Below are 18,779 nucleotides of genomic sequence, written 5' to 3' on the forward strand. Positions count from 1 at the left end.
CAAGTAGCCTTATATATAGTGTGTGGGGAGGTGATGGGGGCGGGGTGTGTCTTGCCAGAAGGCGCTGAGTGCTTGGGGATAGTGAAAAGTGGTGGTGGGAAAATGCCCTAAAATTAAATGTCATAGAGATCTTCAAGTCAGAGCTGAATGACCATTTTTCTGGGTTTTTTTTAATGCAGTAGGAATTTATATTAATGAATGGATTGGACTATTGGACTACTTCATGACCTGAAGTCCCTCGTAACTTGGTATTTTATGATTATACAATACAAATTGTCAAATAAAGTTTAAACAGTGAAACTAGAACCTACTTTGTCAGGTTTCTAATACAGTTATTGACTGTGGTTCCAATCAAGTGGGGAGACAGAGACAGGAGGCTGAAGTAAGAAATAAGTCATGAATCCAAGAAACTGCACCGGTACCTTTAATAAAGCTCTGAACCAACAAAGCAGTATTACTGCCTTTCTGAGCATGTGCCAAAGGGGTGAATGATACTCAGTGGCTCTAGGTTATCTCCAGAATCGTTCAGGCAGGGGCAGAAGTAGGGGAGTAGTTGTTCAGTAAAGGTACTGCTGAAGGTGTAAATGTGAGACATGTCTTCAGCATTATAAAAGGACACCTGTCCCCCCTCATAATCCAAATATATTCCCATCTTGCTGAGGCTGCTTTTCAGCACCGTACTGAAGGAGGGCACATCTAGAGCCTTTAGTTCAAGACTGTTCCTTAGCCGAAGGAGCCAGAACCCATCCGTAGGAGTCAGAGGACAACAGCCCTTCCGACTGATTGACTCTCTGGCCACTCCCACTGTCCATTTTGTTTTCTTGGCTACTTCTACCTCCCAGTACCATTTTCCTTTGTTAAAGGCTTCTAAACCAAGCACAGCTACACTTGAGTCAAACCGCTCTGGATTGTCAGGAATCATCTGCTTAACGTCACCATGCCACACACTGGTTCGATCTTCAGATATCACCAAATTTGGGTGTGCTGTTTTGGGGTCCAGAGTTATCAGAGAAAGGCCTACGGAAATAAAATAAAGACAATTCAGGGCAAGAAGGAGGCTGGCTAGATATACGTAACCATCCTTGCTAGTAAAATGACATACCTCTCCTAATATGGCATACACATCTAGACATATCGTCAGGCAGGTTAGTCTGACTTGTTTGATTTATGAACAGAAAAATTTATGAATAAACAAGTGGTAGAGAGCATTATGGTATATAAAATGGATAGTTTTGATTACCTCAAATTAAAAAGGTTTTGTACAAATAAAACCAATGTAGCCAAGATTAAAAGGAAAGCAAAAAATTGAGGGGGAAAGTTTTATAGATAGTTTCTCAGATAAAGGTTTCATATCTCAAATATATGGAGAACTTTGTCAAATTTGTAAGAATATGAGTCATTTTCTAATTGATAAATGGCCAAAGGATATGAATAGGCAATTTTTTTAATGAAGAAATCAAGGTTATATATAGTCATATGAAAAAATGCTATAAATCGTTATTGATTAGAGAAATGCAAATTTAAACAACTTTGAGATACCTTCTCACACCTATCAGATTGGCTAAAATGATAGAAGGGGAAAATGACAAATGTTGCAGGGAATGTGGAAAATTTGAAACACTGATATATTGTTGGCTGAATTGTGAACTGATCCAACAATTTTGGAGAACTATCTGGAATTCTAAATGCCCAAAGAGTTATAAAACTGTATATGTCTTTTGACCCAGCATACCACTCAGGAATATTTCCTAAGGTAACTGGGGAGAAAGGAAAAGAACCTAAAAATTTATAGCAGCTTTCTTTGTGGTGGCAAAGAATTGGACATTGAGGGGATGCCCATCAATTGGGGGATGACTAAACAAGTTATGGTATAGGAATGTGATGGAATGCTATTGTGTTACTGTCAGAAATGATGAACAGGTTGATTTTTAGAAAAACATGGAACAACTTGCATACAGAACTAATAAATAGAAGTATACATAATATGGTGTGTGGATGGGTGTGTGTGAGGGGGGTATATCTTTGTCATATGGTGGCCTTATCTAGTGCAGGGTGAGGAAGGAGGGAAGAAGACAGTTCAGATCTTAAAATGTAACAAAAAATATTAAATTTTTTAAAAAGTTTTTGTGTGTGTGTTTAGTATCCATAGTATCATAATAGAAATTTGGGAATTCTTTGTAAAGATTAGGCATACTCTTGACCCTTAAGGAATTTATGATTTAATAAAGAAAATAATACTGTCAGCAAAAATAAGTGCTAACCTAGAAAGCAATTTGTCAGAAATTAGATGTAGTCCAACTTATACCTAAGTATGCCAAGAAAAACTCTAAACTGATACATGACTTAGAAATAAAGGGTAATGTCATAAATTAGAAGAGCAAGGAAGAAGTTACCATTCAGAGCTATGGAAGGAGGGAAACTGTGATTAAAGAAGGGAAAGAAAGGATTAAAGAAGATAAATGGACAATTTTGATTATGTAAATTTTAAAATGTTTTTGCATAAAGCCAATGCAGCTAAAATTAGAAGAGAAATGGATAACTGGGAGAAAAAATCTTTAAAGCAAATTTTTCTGATAAAGATCTTCTTTCCAAAATACACAAGAAACTGACTCAAATTTATAAGAATAAGAGCCATTTCCTAACTTATAAATGGTCAAATAATATGAACAGGCAGTTTTCTAAGGAAGAAATCCAAATAATAACTAAATGGAAAAAAGCTCTAAATCACTAATAATTAGAGAAATGCCAATTAAAGCAATTCTGAGACTCTCCTTCATACCCATCAGATTGACAAAGTTGACAAAAAAGGAAAGTGACGTTGGAGGGACTGAAGGAAAACAAACATTTCAATGCTTTGTTGGTGGAGTTGTGAATTAGTTGAGCCCTGTTGGAAAGCAAATTGAAACTTTGCCCGTAAAGTTCCTTGCTAAACTATGTATATTCTGAACCAGCAATAGCACAACTAGGTATATACCTCCAAAGAAATCAAAGAAAGAATAAAAGGACTCATATGTACAAAAATATGTAACATTGACTACCCTGGCCCTCACTACCTGAAAGGACAGTTAGATTGCTTTTTACTCCTCCCCCAGGGTTCTCTGGTATCCTTAAGAGAGTTTAGGGTGTCAAGGCTCTCTGCCATTGGTTCCAGCCCCCATCAAGGGTTTTCCCTTCAAGTGTGGGGGAGGCCTCTGTACCCCAATTCCATTTAGCAACTCTTTTACAAAGGAATATTTACTTCAAATACTCCTCCAACAAGTGGGACTTAATCCCCTCCCCCCTTTCACCTCCTCAGTCTTTGAGGAGGAGTAGGGGATTAGGTTCACAGTTTAGCTTGGTTCCTTAAGAGCACTGGTCCAAGTCCAAAACCCTCTTCAGGCTCAGGTCTCAGGCACCCTGGCTTCTCAGGTCTTCCTTGCCGGGTTGACTAGTTGCAACATGCTGCCTGCAATATTGGATCCGAAGTCACTATAGCTCAAACTTCCAGATCTGGTGGGTCCAGTGGCAATCACCACTGGCACCTAAAACTGAGGACAAATGAAATTTAATAGAAACATCGCCCCTCAAGCCTTTTTCTAGGAGTTGGGGTAAGGGAGAGGGAGAGCATGGGAAGTCCTTCACCTCTCACCTATTCAGTTCATGGCACCACATTGTGGGGAAACTGATCTTTTCCCTCTGTGTGCTGCAGGAAGGAACATGAGGGAAAAAGGGACTATTTTAGTCTGGCTAGTTTAAAGACATAGTCTGTTCTGGCTACACAGCCTATCAAAGGAGGCTACCCCAATTCATCACGGTAGGGGATAGAATGCTTCCATGTTAATGCCTCCTCACAAATATTTATGGCAACTTTATGTGTTGTGACAAAGAACTGGAGAGTCCCATCAATTGGAGAATGACTATTCCTCAACTGATAAATGGTCAAAGGATGTGAACAGGAAGTTTTCAGATGAAGAAATTAAAGCTATCTATAGTCTTATGAAAAAATGTTCTGAGGGGGTGGAGCCAAGATGGCAGAGTAAAAGCAGTGACTTGCTTAAGCTCTCCCCCAAACCCCTCCAAATACCTATAAAAAATGGCTCTAAACAAATTCTAAAGCAGCAGAACCCACAAAAAGACAGAGTGAAACAAATTTCCAGTCCAAGACAGCCTGAATGGTTGATCGGAAAGGTATATCGCGCTGGGCTGAGAGAGGAGCGCAGTTTGGCATGGGCACGCAGGCCGCAGCGACCCTGGAGCAAGCCTCAGAGGACTGAATCAGGGAGCTGTGGCGGCTTCCAGACTTCTCAACCCAAGAACGCCAAAGACAACTTAGAAGGTCAGTGGGAAAAGTCTGTGACTGTGGTGAGAGAAGGAGCTAGGTCTCAGCCTCAAGTGCCCTCAGGGCAGTGGCCCTCCTGAGCTCCCGGCCCACAGAGGGGGAATTTAGTGGCTGATCAGAAGGGGATTGCAGGAAACTCTCTGCTGGTGCAGGATTCTCTTGCTTTGCCCGTGCTTGGATCTCGGTCACAGTTCTGGGTGGTGGACCTAGGGCGAGGAGGAGCACTGGTCTGTTGGAGCTTGTAGTGGCTGTGGAGAGGAAACCCTCCTCACAGTTCCAAGACAGAAAAGAGTGCTCATAGGCCAGAGCACAGGCCAGGAAAGGAGTAAACACCTCACCCTTGATCATACCACTTTGGAAGAACTGAAAATTTACAGGTCCCTAGAAGTATTTCTGAACACAGCTGCACAAAACCCCTGAAGCTTGGGACAGTACGTTCTCCACATTGAAAACAGACTCCTACTTTAACAAAGAGTTTATAACTCAAGTAATTGGCCAGGATCATGAGCAAGCAGTGCAAAAAGACTCAGACTATATTATCTTACTTTGATGACAAAGAAGATCAAAACATACAACCAGAAGAAGACAACAAAGCCAAAGTTTCTACATCCAAAGCCTCCAAGAAAAATATGAATTGGTCCCAGACCATGGAAAAGCTCAAAAAGGATTTTGAGAAGCAAGTAAGAGAAGTAGAGGAAAAACTGAGAGTGATGCTAAAGGAGGCCCAAAAAAATGCTGAAGAAAATAACACCTTAAAAATAGCCTAACCCAAATGGCAAAAGAGGTCCAAAAAGCCAATGAGGAGAAGAATGCCCTTAAAAGCAAACTTAGCCAGATGGAAAAGGAAGTCCAAAAGCTTACTGAAGAAAATACTTCCTTAAAAATTAGAATGGAGAAATTGGAAGAGAGGGACAATTTGAGAAATCAAGGCACTGTAACACTAATCAAAAGGAATGAAAAAATAGAAGAAAATGTGAAATATCTCATTGGAAAAACAACTGACCTGGAAAATAGATCCAGGAGAGATAACTTAAAAATTATTGGACTATGTGAAAGCCATGATCAAAAAAAGAGCCTAGATATCATCTTTCAAGAAATTATCAAGGACAAATTCCCTGATATTTTAGAACCAGAGGGCAAAATAGAAGTTGAAAGAATCCACCAATCTCCTCCTGAAAGAGATCCCCAAAGGAAAACTCCTAGGAATGTTGTAGCCAGATTCCAGAATTCCTGGGTCAAGGAAAAGATATTGCAAGCAGCCAGAAGGAAACAATTTAAGTATTGTGGAAACACAATCAGGATAACACAAGATTTAGCAGCTTCTACATTAAGGGTCTGGAGGGCATGGAGTATGATATTCCGGAGGGCAAAGGATAGGACTACAGCCTAGAATCACCTACCTAGCAAAACTGAGTATAATCCTTCAAGGTAAAAAATGGTCATTCAATGAAATAGGGGACTTTCAAGCATTCCTGTGGAAAAGACCAGAGCTGAATAGAAAATTTGACCTTCAAATACAAGACTCAAGTGAAACATGGAAGAGGTAAACAGGAAAGAGAAATCATAAGAGACTTATTAAGGTTGAACTGTTTACATTCCTGCAGGGAAGGATGATATTTGTAACACGTGAGTCCTTTGTCAGTATTGGGGTAGTGGGAGGGAAAAAATTACATGTTTGTATAGATAGATAGATAGAGGACACAGGGTGAGTTGAGGATGAAGGGATATCTGGAAAATAGAGTTAAGGAGTGGGAGAGGATTACACTGGGAGAAGGAGAAAGGGAGAAGTGGAACGAGGTAAAATATCTCACACGAAACAGACAAGAAGGGACTTTTACATTGGAGGGGAGATGGGGGAAGGTGAGAGGGAATGAGTGAATCTTATTCTCATGGGATTTGGCTTAAGGAGGGAATAAGATACACAATGGGGTATGGAAATCTATTTTACTCTGCAGGAAGGTGGGGGGGAAGGGGACAGGAGAGCAGAGGGTTGATAGAGGGGAAGGCAGATTGAGGGAGGGGATAATCAGAAGCAAACACTTCTGAGGAGGGACAGGGTCAAAACAGAGAATAGAATAAATAGGGGATAGGATGGGATGAAGGGAAATATACTTAGTTTGCATGACTACACATCTATAACCTGTATCGAGATGATTGCCTTTTCGGCGAGGGTGGGTGGGGAGGGAGTGAGGGGGAAAATTTGTAACCCAAAGTTTTAAGAACACTTGTTAAAAAGAAAAAAAAAAAGAAAAGAAATGATGAGTAGGTAGATTTTAGAAAAACTTAGAAAGACTTACTGGAACTAATGCTGAATGAAGTGAACAGAGCCAGGAGAACATTGCACACAGCAACAGCAACATTGTGTGATGATCAACTGTGATTGACTTAGCTCTTCTCAGCAATACAATGATCTAAGACAATTTCAAAAGATTCATGATGGAAAATGGAATCTACATTCAGAGAAAGAACTGTGGAGTCTGAATGCAGACAGAAGCATACTATTTTCACTTTTTTTTTGTTTTTCATGGCTTTTCCATTTTGTTCTGTTTCTTCTTTCACAACATGACTAATGTGGAAATATGTTTACATGATTGCACATGTATAACCTATATCATATTACTTGCTCTCTTGGGTGGGGAATGGGAGAGAGGAAGAAAAATTTTGGAACTCAAAATTGTATAAAACATGAATATTAAAGACTATCTTTACATGTAATTAGAAAAAATTAAATACTATTAAAAAAAAGTTTCATTGCCAAAAAAAAAGAAAAAGAAAAAGAAAAAATGTTCCAAATAATTACATCACACACATCACACCTATCAGATTGGCTAACGTGACAAAACAGGACAATGATCAATGTTGGAGAAGATGTGGGAAAATTAGAACACTAATGCATTGTTTCTGGAGTTGTGAACTGATCCAACCATTTTGGAAAGCAATTTGGAACTATGTCCAAAGGACTATTAAATTGTGAACACCTTTTGACCCAGCAATACCACTTCTAGGGCTACATTCCAAAGAGATCATGCAAATAGGAAAAGGACCCACATGTACAAAAATATTTATAGCAGCTTTTTCTGTGGTGGCAAAGAATTGGAAATTGAGGGCATGCCCATCAATTGAAGAATGACTAAACAAGTTGTGGTATATGAATGTAATGGAATATTATTGTGCTATAAGAAATGATGAGCAGGTGGACCTCAGAAAAACTGGAAAGACTTAATATGAACTGATGCTGAGTGAAGAGAGCAGAACTAGAACATTAGCCACATTGTTTGATGGCTAACTTTGATAGGTTTATCTCTTCTTAGCAGTGCAAGGATCACAACTGCAAAAAACTCATGATGGAAAATGCTGTCCACATTCAGAAAAAGAACTGTGGAGTTTGAATGCAGATCAAAGCATATTATTTGCTCTCTCTCTTTTTTTTGTTTCTTCTTTACAACATGACTAAAGTGAAAATAGGTTTAATATGAATATATATGTTGAACCTATATCAATTTACATGCTGTCTTGGGATGGGGGAAGAGAAAGATGAGGAGAAAACTTGGAACTCAAAATATTAAAAGCAATAAGAAAAAAATAAAAAATTAGAATCACACAAGACCCAGCAGTGGAGACATTAAAGGACCACAGGTCTTGGAACACTATATGTTGAAGAGCAAAAGAACTGAGGCTCAGACCGAAATATCATACCCAGCAAAGTTAAGCATAATCCTGAATGAAAAAAGAAATGAACATTTGATCAACTCTCAGACTTTCAAGATGGCATGCATTCTGCATACCCCTTCCCCTAATCTGCTGTCCCTTCTAACATCCCCCCACCTTTTTTTATCCCCTTCCCCTTCTATTTTCCTGTAGGGCAGGATAGATTTCTATACCCTATTGCCTGTGTATCTTATTTCCCAGTTGCATGTAAAAACAATTTTTAACCTTTGTTTTTAAAACTTTGGGTCCCAAATTCTCTCCTTTCTTCCCTCCCCATCCACCCTCATTGAAAAGGCAAGCAACTCGATACAGGGTGTACATGTTGTAGTGATACAAAACACTTCCATAATATGCATGTTGTGAAAAACTATATTTCCCTTTATCCTATCCCACCCCATTTATTCTGTTCTCTTCTTTGACCCTGTCCCTCCTCAAAAGTGTTTGCTTCTGATTACCACCTCCCCCAATCTGCCCTCCTCCATCTCTTATCCCCTTCCCCCTATTTTCCTGAAGGGTAAGATATATTTCCATACCCAAGTGAGTGTGTATGTTATTCTCTCCATAAGCCAAATCCAATGAGATTAAGATGCACTCATTCCCTCTCACCTCGACTCACTTTCCCTGCATTGTAAAAACTTTTTCTTGTCTGTTTTATGTGAAATAATTTATCCCATTCAACCTCTCCCTTTCTCCTTCTCTCAGTATAATCCTCTCTCATCCCTTAATTTTGTTTTTTAGATATCATCCCTTCATCTTCATCTCACCCTATGCCCTCTGTATATACATATATTGGAGGGAAAAAAATATATACATATATATATATATTTTTTCCCCTCCAATTACCCTAATACTGAGAAAGGTCTCATGAGTTACAAATATCATCTTTCCATGTAGGAATGTGAACAGTTCAACTTTAATAAGTCACTTATGATTTCTCTTTCCTGTTTACCTCTTCATGTTTCTCTTGAGTCTTGTATTTGAAAGTCAAATTTTCTATTCAGCTCTGGTCTTTTCATCAAGAGTGCTTGAAAGTCTTCTATCTCACTGAATATCCATTTTTTCCCCTGAAGGATTATACTCAGTTTTGCTGGGCAGGTGATTTTTGGTTTTAATCCTAGCTCCTTTGACCTCCAGAATATCATATTCCAAGCCCTCTGGTCCCTTAATGTAGAAGCTGCTAAATTTTATGTTATCCTGATTGTGTTTCCACAATACTTGAATTGTTTCTTTCTGGCTGCTTACAATATTTTCTCTTTAACCTGGGAACTCTGGAATTTGTCTATAATATTCCTGGGAGTTTTCCTTTGGGGATCTCTTTCGGGAGGTGATCAATGTATTCTTTCCATTTCTATTTCACCCTCTGGTTCTAGAATATCAGGGCAGTTTTCCTTGATAATTTCTTGAAAGATGATGTCAAGGCTCTTTTTTTGATCATGGTTTTCAGGTGGTTCAATAATTATTAAATTATCTCTCCTGCATCTATTTTCAATCAGATATTTCACATTGTCTTCTATTTTTTTCATTCTTTTGGTTTTGTTTTATAATTTCTTGATTTCTCATAAAGTCATTAAATTCCATTTACTTCATTCTAATTTTTAAGGAAATATTTTCTTCAGTGAGCTTCTGGACTTCCTTTTCCATTTGGCCAATTCTGCTTTTTAAGGCATTCTTCTCCTTGTTGGCTTTTTGGACCTCTTTTGCCATATGGGTAAGTCTATTTTTTAAGGTGTTATTTACTTCAGTATTTTTTGGGTCTCCTTTAGCAAGCTGTTGACTTTTTCATGATTTTCTTGCATCACTCTCATTTCTCCTCCCAGTTTTTCTTCTACTTCTCTTACTTGCTTCTCAGAATCCTTTTCAAACTCTTCCATGGCCTGGGACTGATTCATATTTTTCTTGGAGGCTTTGAATGTAGGAGCTTTGATTTTATTATCTTCTTCTGGTTGTATGTTTTGATCTTCTTTGTTACCAAAGTAAGATTATATAGTCTGAGGGTTTTTTTGCACTGTTTGCTCATGTTGCCAGCCAATTACTTGACTTTTAAACTCTTTGTTAAGGTAGGGGTCTGCTTCCAGTGTGGAAAATGTACTGTACCAAGCTTTAGGGGTTATATGCAGCTTTTTTTTAGAAATACTTCTAGGGATCTGTAAATTTTCAGTTCTTCCAAGGTGGTATGATTAGGGGTGAGGTGTTTACTCCTTTCCTGGCCTGTGCTGTGGTCTATGCGTGATCACAAGAACTCTTTTCTGCCTTGGAGCTGTGAGGAGGATTCCCTTTCCACTGCTGCCACAAGCTCCACCATGCCAGTGCTCCTCCTCACCCCAGAACTGCAACCCAAAACTGCGACCCAAGTCCAAGCACATGCAAGGCAAGAGAATCCTGCCTCAGCACCAGCAAAGAGATCCTTGCAATCCCTCTCTGATCAGCTGTTCAGTCTCCCCACTATCTGTGGGCTGAGAGCTCCAGAAGCAGCTGCCACCCTGGGGCTGTGCCAGGACTGAGGCTGGACCACACTTCTATTTCACCCAGGTCTGATAGACCTTTCCTACTGACCTTCTACATTGTCTTTGGCATTCGTGGGTTGAGAAGTCTAGAAACCGCCACAGCTCCCCATGATTCAGTCCCCTGAGGCCTGCGCCAGGTTTCCTAAGGCCCTGTCTTTGCCTGCATGGCCCACACTGTACTATGCTCTTCTCCTAGCCCGGTGCAGCAGACCTTTCCCATCAACCATCCAGGCTGTTTTGGGCTGGAAATTTGTTTCACTCTTTTTGTGGGTTCTGCTGCTCTAGAATTTGTTTAGAGCTATTTTTTTTACAGGTATTTGGAGGGGTTTGGGTGAGACTTCAAGCAAGTCACTGCTTTTACTCTGCCATCTTGGCTCCACCCCCCCATACAAGCTTTCTTGAAATGAAAATTTATCATTACATATTTTGAATCCTGCTATGTACATGACATGCTTTTTTTTCTTACTTTGTAATTAAGTTCCACTATTCAAGTAAATGATATGTTTTTCTCTTTTTCTTTTCTCTATTCTGTATTTGTGTTCTGGTGTTTGAGTTTAAAATAAAATTCAGTTGAAATAAAATAAAATAAAATTTTGAGTTCCAGATTTTTTTCTCCTTCCTTCCCTTCCTCCCTCCCCAAGATGACAAGCAATCTGATATAGGGTATACATATGCAATCCTGTAAACATATTTCCACATTAGTCATGTTATGAAAGAAGAAACAGAAACAAAAGGGAAAAGCCATGAAAAACAAAAAACAAAAAAAGTGAAAATAGTATGCTTTGATCTGCATTCAGACTCCATAGTTATTTCTCTGGACGTGGATAGCATTTTCCTTCATGATTCTTTTGGAATTGCCTTGGATCATTGTATTGCTGAGAAGAAGTCAGTCAGTTATAGTTGATCATAGCACAATGTTGCTGTTATAGTGTACAATGTTCTCCACTCACTTCACTCAGCATTGGTTCATGTAAGTCTTTCCAGGTTTTTCTGAAATCTGCCTACTCATCATTTCTTACAGCACAATAGTATTTCATTACATTCAAATACCACAACTTGTTCAGCCATTCCCCAACTGATGGGCATCTCCTCAGTTTCCAATTCTTTGCCACCACAGAAAGAGCTGCTAAAAATATTTTTTGTATATGTGGGTCCTTTCCCCTTTTTTTTTTGATCTCTTTGGGATACAGCCCTAGATGTAGTATTGGTGGATCAAAGGGTATGCATAGTTTGATTGCCCTTTGTGCATACTTCTGCATTGCTCTCCAGAATGGTTGGATCAGTTCACAACTTCACCAACAATACATTAGTTTCCCAATTTCCTCACATCTTTTCCAACAATTATTATTTTCCTTTTCTGTCATGTTAGCCAATCTGATAGGTGTGAGGTGGTACCTCAGAGTTGTTTTAATTTGTATTTCTCTAATCAATAGTGATTTAGAACATTTTTTCATATGACTATAGATAACTTTAATTTCTTCATCTGAAAATTGCCTGTTCATATTCTTTGACCATTTATCAATTGGGGAATGACTTGTATTCTTATAAATTTGACTCAGTTCTCAACATAATTGAGAAATGAGGCCTTTATCAGAAACACTTGCTATAAAAATTGTTTCCCATTTTTCTGCTTTTCTTCTAATCTTGGTTGTGTTGTTTGTGTAAAAACTTTATAATTTAATGTAATCAAAATTATCCATTTTGCATTTCATAATGTTCTCTATCTTTTCTTTGTTTATAAATTCTTCCCTCCTCCATAAATCTGACAGGTAAACCATTCTTTGCTCTCATAATTTGCTTATGGTGTCACCCTTTATGTCTCAATCATGTACTTATTTTGACCTTATCGTGATACATGTGAGATATTGGTCTATACCTAGCTTCTGCCATACTATTTTCCAGTTTTCCCAGCAGTTTTTATCAAATAGTGAGTTCTTATTCCAGAAGCTGTAATCTTTGCGTTTATCAAACAGTAGATTACTATAGTAGTTTATGATTGTCTCATGCACCTGATCTATTCCACTGATCCACCACTCTATTTATTAGCCGGTACTAAATAGTTTTGATGATTGGTACTTTATTTTTATTTATTTTTTTAGGCAATTAGGGTTAAGTGATTTGCTCAGGGTCACACAGCTAGTAAGTGTCAAGTGTTTGGTCTGAGGCTAGATTTGAATTCAGGTTCTTCTGACATCAGGGCCAGTGCTCTAGCCACTGCACCACTAGCTGCCCCTAGTACTTTATAATATAATTTTAGATCTGGTACAGACAGGCCACATTCCTTTGCATTATTTTCATTAATTTCCTTGATATTCTTGACCTTTTGTTCTTCTAGATGAATTGTCATTTTTGTTTAGCTCTATAAAATAATTTTTGACAGTTTGATTGGTATGGCACTGAATAAGTAATTTAGGTAAAATTGTTATTTTTATCATATTAGTTTGGTCTACCCATGAGCAACTGATATTTTTCCAATTATTTAGATTGACTTTATTTGATGAAAAGTATTTTGTAATTGTGTTCATATAGTTCCTGGATTTATCTTGGCAAGTAGACTCCCAAATATTTTATATTGTCTACAGTTATTTTCAATGGAATTTCTCTTTCTATCTCTTGCTGTTTGTCTTTGTTGGTAATATATCAAAATGCTGATGATTTATGTGGGTTTATTTTATATCCTGCTATTTTGCTAAAGTTGTTAATTATTTCAAGTAGTTTTTTAGTTGATTCTCTAGGATTCTTTAAGTATACCATCATATCCTCTGCAAAGAGTGATAGTTTTGTTTCCTCATTGTCTATTCTAATTCCTTCAATTTCTTTTTCTTCTCTTATTGCTAATGCTAACATTTCTAGTACAATATTGAATGATAGTGGTGATAATAGGCATCCTTGTTTCACCCCTGATCTCATTGGGAAAGCTCCTAGCTTATCCCCATTACAGATAATACTTGCTCATGGTTTTAGACAGATATTATTCATCATTTTAAGGAAAGCTCCATTTATTCCTTTGCTTTCTAATGTTTTTAATAGGAATGGATGCTTTATTTGGTCAAAAGTTTTTTCTACATCTATTGAGATAATATTTTTCTGTTGGTTTTGTTATTGATACATGGTCAATTATGCTAATAATTTTCCTAATATTGAACCTGGTATAAATCCCACCTGGTCATAGTATATTTTCCTGGTGATAAATGCTGTGATCTTTTTGATAATATTTTATTTAAAATTTTTGCATCAATATTCATTAGGGAAATTGATCTATAATTTTCTTTCTCTGTTTGGGTTCTTCCTGATTTAGGTATCAGAACCTTATTTGTGTTATAATAGGAATTTAGTAAGACTTCATCTATTTTTCCAAATAGTTTATATAGTATTAGAATTAATTCTTTAAATGTTTGGTGGGATTCACTTGTTAATCCATCTCACCCTGGGGATTTTTTCTTAGGGAGTTCTTGATGGCTTGCTCAATTTCTTTTTCTACAATGGGGTTATTTAAATATTTTATTTCCTCTTCTGTTAATGTGGGTAATTTATAATTTTGTAAATATTCATCCAGTTCACCTAGATTTTCAGTTTTATTGGCAAATAGTTGGGCAAACTAGCTCCTAACAATTGTTTTAATTTCCTCTCCATTGGTGGTGAATTCACTCTTTTCATTTTTGATACTCGTAATGTGGTTTTATTTCTTTTTTTTCAAATCAAATTAACCAAAAAGATTTATTATTTTATTGATTTTTTTTCATAAAACCAGCTCTTAGTTTTATTTATTAGTTCAATAGTTTTCTTACTTTAAATTTTATTAATCCTTTGCTTTTTGGAATTTCTAATTTGGTGTTCAGTTAGGGATTTTTAATTTGTTCTTTTTCTAGCTTTTTAAATTGCATGCCCAATTCATTGATATGCTTTTCCTATATTTTATTCATATAAAATATTACATTTCCCCTAAGTACTGCTTCGTCTGAATCCCAGAAATTTTGGTATGTTGTCTCATTATTGTCATTCTCTTTGATAAAATTATTATTTCTGTGATTTATTGTTTGACCCATGCATTCTTTAGGATTAGATTATTTAGTTTCCAATTAATTTTTAATCTATCTTTCCATGGCCCTTTATTACATGTAATTTTTGTTGCATCATGATCTGAAAAGGATGCATCTAATACGTCTACCTTTCTGCATTTGATTTTGAGGTTTTTTGTGCTCTAATACTTGGTCAGTTTTTGTGTAGGTGCCATGTACTACTGAAAATAAGGTATATTCCTTTCTATCTCCATTTAGTTTTCTCCAGGGGTCTATCATATCTAACTTTTCTAAAATTCTGTTCATCTCTTTAACTTCTTTCTGGTTTATTTTGTGGTTAGATTTATCTAGTTCTGAGAGAGAGTTCTAGTTCTAGGAGGTTGAGGTCCCTCACTAGTATAGTTTTTTTGTAATTCACTTAACTTCTTTAAGAATTTGGATGCTATCTCACTTGGTGCATATGTTTAGTATTGATATTACTTCATTGACTATGCCACCTTTTAGTTAGATGCAGTTTCCTTCCTTGCCTCTTTTAATTAAATATATTTTTGCTTTTGTTTTGTTTGAGATCAAGATTACTACCCCTGCTTTTTTACATCAGCTGAAACATAATAGATTCTGATCCAACCTTTTACCTTTACTCTGTATCTCTCTGCTTCAAATGTGTTTCTTGTAAACAACATATTGTAGGAGTCTGGTTTTTAATCCACTCTGCTGTCCATTTCCATTTTATGGGTGAGTTCATCCCATTCACATTCACAGTTATGATTACTGTTTTTCCCCTGTTAATACCTTCCTCTCTCTCCTTTCACCCTGTCTCACCTCATCAGTGTTTTAATTCTGACCACCATCTCCCTCAATCTACCCTCCCTTCCACCACCTCACCCCTTTTCTTTTCTCTTTCCCCTCCTATTTTCCTATAGGGGAAGATAGATTTCTTTTCCCAACTGAGTGTGTATGTTATTCTCTCTTTGAGCCAAATCTATTGTGAAAGTAAGGTTCAAACAATGCTCACCTCCTCCCTTCTTTCCCTCTACTGTAATAGGTCTTTCATGCCTCTTCATGTGATATAATTTATCCCATTCTGCCTCCCCCTTTACTCTTCTCCCAGTACAATCCTTTTTTCACCCCTTAATTTTTTTTATTATCACATCAAAGTCAACTTATACCCACACTCTCTATTTAAGTATATTTCTAACTGCCCTAATAGAGATACAGTTCTTAAGAGTTATAGCATCATCTTCCCATGCAGGGACATAAACAGTTTAACCTTATTGAATACCATGGTTTTTTCTTTCTTGTTTACCTTTTTATGCTTCTCTTGAGTCTTGTATTTGAAGGTCAAATTTTTTGTTCAGCTCTGGTCTTTTCATCAGGAAAGTTTCAAAGTTCACTATTTCATTGAATTTCCATCTTTTACTCTGGAAGATTATGCTTAGTTTTGCTGGGTAGTTGATTCTTGGTTGTAATCCAAGCTCCTTTGCCTTCCAGAATATCATATTCCAAGCCCTTTAATGTAGAAGCTGCTAAGTCCTATGTAATCCTGAGTGTGGCTTCTTGATAATTTAAATTGTTTCTTTCTGGCAACTTGCAATATTTTCTCCTTGACCTGATAGTTCTGGAATTTGGCTACAGTATTCATTGAAGTTTTCATTTTGGGATCTCTTTCAGGAGGTGATAGGTAGATTCTTTCAATGACTATTGTGCCCTCTGGTTCTAGGATATCAGAGCATTTTTCCTTGATAATTTCTTAAAAGATGCTGTCTAAGCTCTTTTTTTTTTATCATGGCTTTCAGGTAGTCCAATAATTCTTAAATTATCTCTCCTCAATCTATTTTCCAAGTCCGTTGTTTTTCCAGTGAAGTATTTTACGTTTTTGTCTATTTTTTCATTCTTTTGATTCTGTTTGACTGATTCTTGATGTCTCATAGAGTCATTAGCTTCTACTTGCCCAATTCTAATTTTTAAGGAATTATTTTCTTCAATTAGCTTTTGTGTCTCCTTTTCCACTTGGCCAATTCTGCTTTTAAGGAGTGGTTTTCTTCAGTGGATTTTCTTTCCATTTGACCCATTCTATTTTTTAAGGCATTGTTTCCTCCAGTCACTTTTGGTGCTTTCTTTTCCGGGCTGTTGACTCTTTTTTTCATAATTCTCTTGCATAACTCTCATTTGTTTTCCTAATTTTTCTTCTACTTTTCTTACTTGATCTTTAAAATCCTTTTGGATCTTTTCCAGGAGGACTTTTTGGGCTTGAGACCAATCCATATTGCCCTTTGAGGCTTTGCACTTAGACATTTTAACATTGTTCTCTTCTGAGTTTGTGTTTGGATTTTCCCAGTTGCCCTAGTATCTTTGTATAGTGAGGGCTCTTTTTTGTTTTTTGCTCATTTTTAGAAGTTGAACTCTGCTTCTACAGTACAAGGGGTACTGTCCCAAGCTTCTTGCACTGGGGGCCAAGCTCCTGGTCACTGGCTTTCTGTGCCAGGGCCTCTGGAGCTGGCAGCTTGCCCACTGTGCTAGAGTGGCCTGGCCTAGTTGCATCTATTGTGCTGGCAGTTTGTCTGCTACACTGGGGTTGGAGGCCTCATACCTGGCCTGCTATATGGCTGGCCTTCTAAGCCAGGACTGTGGGGCCTCGGGTGCTGATCCGTGCTGTGGCTAAGAGCCTCTCACATGCTTACCCAGATACCACCTGAGCTGGGTTCTGTTCCCTTTTTACCCAAGAGAGATAGACCTTTCCTGAAGTCCTTCTAAGTTATCTTGGGCTAGAAAATTGTTTCACTCTTGTCTTTTTGTGGATTCTGTTGCTCCAGGATTCTTTTAGAGGCTTGATTTAATGTTTCCGAGGGAAAATGGGGAGAGTTTAGGCAACTTCCTGGCTTCTCTCCACCATCTTGGCTCTCCATGGACAGTGTTGGTGTGCTATTGGTCACAAAGAGTAGGACACAACTGAATGACTGGACAACAACAGTGCTATTTAGTAGAAGGGTTTTTAATTTTTTAATGAAGTGGGAGAGAAAATAATTTTGAAAATTAATATTAAAATTTTAAAGTTGGTATTGATAAATGGAGTAATTAAAAATATATCTTGAGGGGGATGTTTGGATTAGAGATAGAACTAGCTGTTGGAGATAAGAAGATACTTCTTGAGGGCCAGAGACTATTTTGCTTTTGTCTTTGTGTCTCAATGCCTGGTACTTTTTTCTTTTTTTTCTTCTTTTTGGTCCAGACTTGTGATTTCATCTTTATAGGAATTTCTAGATAAGGAACTTCTTTTACCAATTCTGATTGATAGTTTCTTTTCAATTTGTAGTCTTCAGTTGCCTGGGGCACTAGGATGTTGAGGGTTGCCCTGGGCCACACAGTCAGTATGTGTCAGGGGCAAGAGTTGAGCCTAAATCTTCCATATTTGGCACCAGCTCAATATTCACTACATTGAACTGCTTTACAACTATGCTCTTAATAAACTCTTGTTGACTGCTCAATTGATACAAGGAAACCTGAAAAGACCTTTGTGAAGTGATGTAAAATGAGAACAGTATTATATATTATATTATATATATTATATACTATATTATATATGTACTGACTATAACCATATGTGAGTTTGGAGGAGGGGCTTGCCGAGATCATCTAAGATGGAGGCACTCTGCATCCCCTACCTCATGGGTGATGGTAACCTTGTTTAATTGGCTGTAAAACCAGAAACACTATATTTTTTAAACTGGCCGGACTTAGACTGTGTGCTCTTTTGTGGTTTGAATTTTTGCTTGCTGCATCCAGAGGTTGAAGATTCATTTCATCCACAGAGTCAAGGCTGTGAACTGAATGAGGGAGAGGTGAAGGACTTCCTTACTCTGCTCCCTCATTTACCCCAGCTTTAAGAAATGGGCTTGGAGGGGCAGCTAGGTGGTACAGTGGCTAGAGCACTGGCCCTGGAGTCAGGAGGACTTGAATGCAAATCTAGCCTCAGACACTAGCTGTGTGACCTCAGATACTAGACACTTACTAGCTGTGTGACCCTAGGCAAGTCACTTAACCCCATTGCCTACCAAAAAAAAGAAGAAGAAGAAGAAGAAGGAGGAGGAGGAGGAGGAGGAGGAGGAGGAGGAGGAGGAGGAGGAGGAGAAGAAGGAGAAGGAGAAGGAGAAGGAGAAGGAGAAGGAGAAGGAGAAGGAGAAGGAGAAGGAGAAGGAGAAGGAGAAGGAGAAGGAGAAGGAGAAGGAGAAG

General features: G+C 37.7%; 1 protein-coding gene across 1 annotated transcript in view; it reads right to left on the reverse strand.

Moving 5' to 3' along the window:
* Positions 1–454: 454 nt before the first annotated feature.
* The window catches only part of TRIM69 (tripartite motif containing 69), a 30,881-nt gene continuing 12,556 nt past the window's right edge, over positions 455–18,779 (reverse strand). Inside the window, exon 7 of the mRNA XM_027870185.1 lies at positions 455–1,017. Within this exon, the coding sequence (XP_027725986.1) occupies positions 455–1,017 (563 nt within the window). The remainder of the gene's footprint in view (positions 1,018–18,779) is intronic.

Source organism: Vombatus ursinus, unplaced genomic scaffold (assembly GCF_900497805.2).
Source record: "Vombatus ursinus unplaced genomic scaffold, bare-nosed wombat genome assembly UNPS02014794.1, whole genome shotgun sequence".
NCBI lineage: Eukaryota > Metazoa > Chordata > Mammalia > Diprotodontia > Vombatidae > Vombatus > Vombatus ursinus.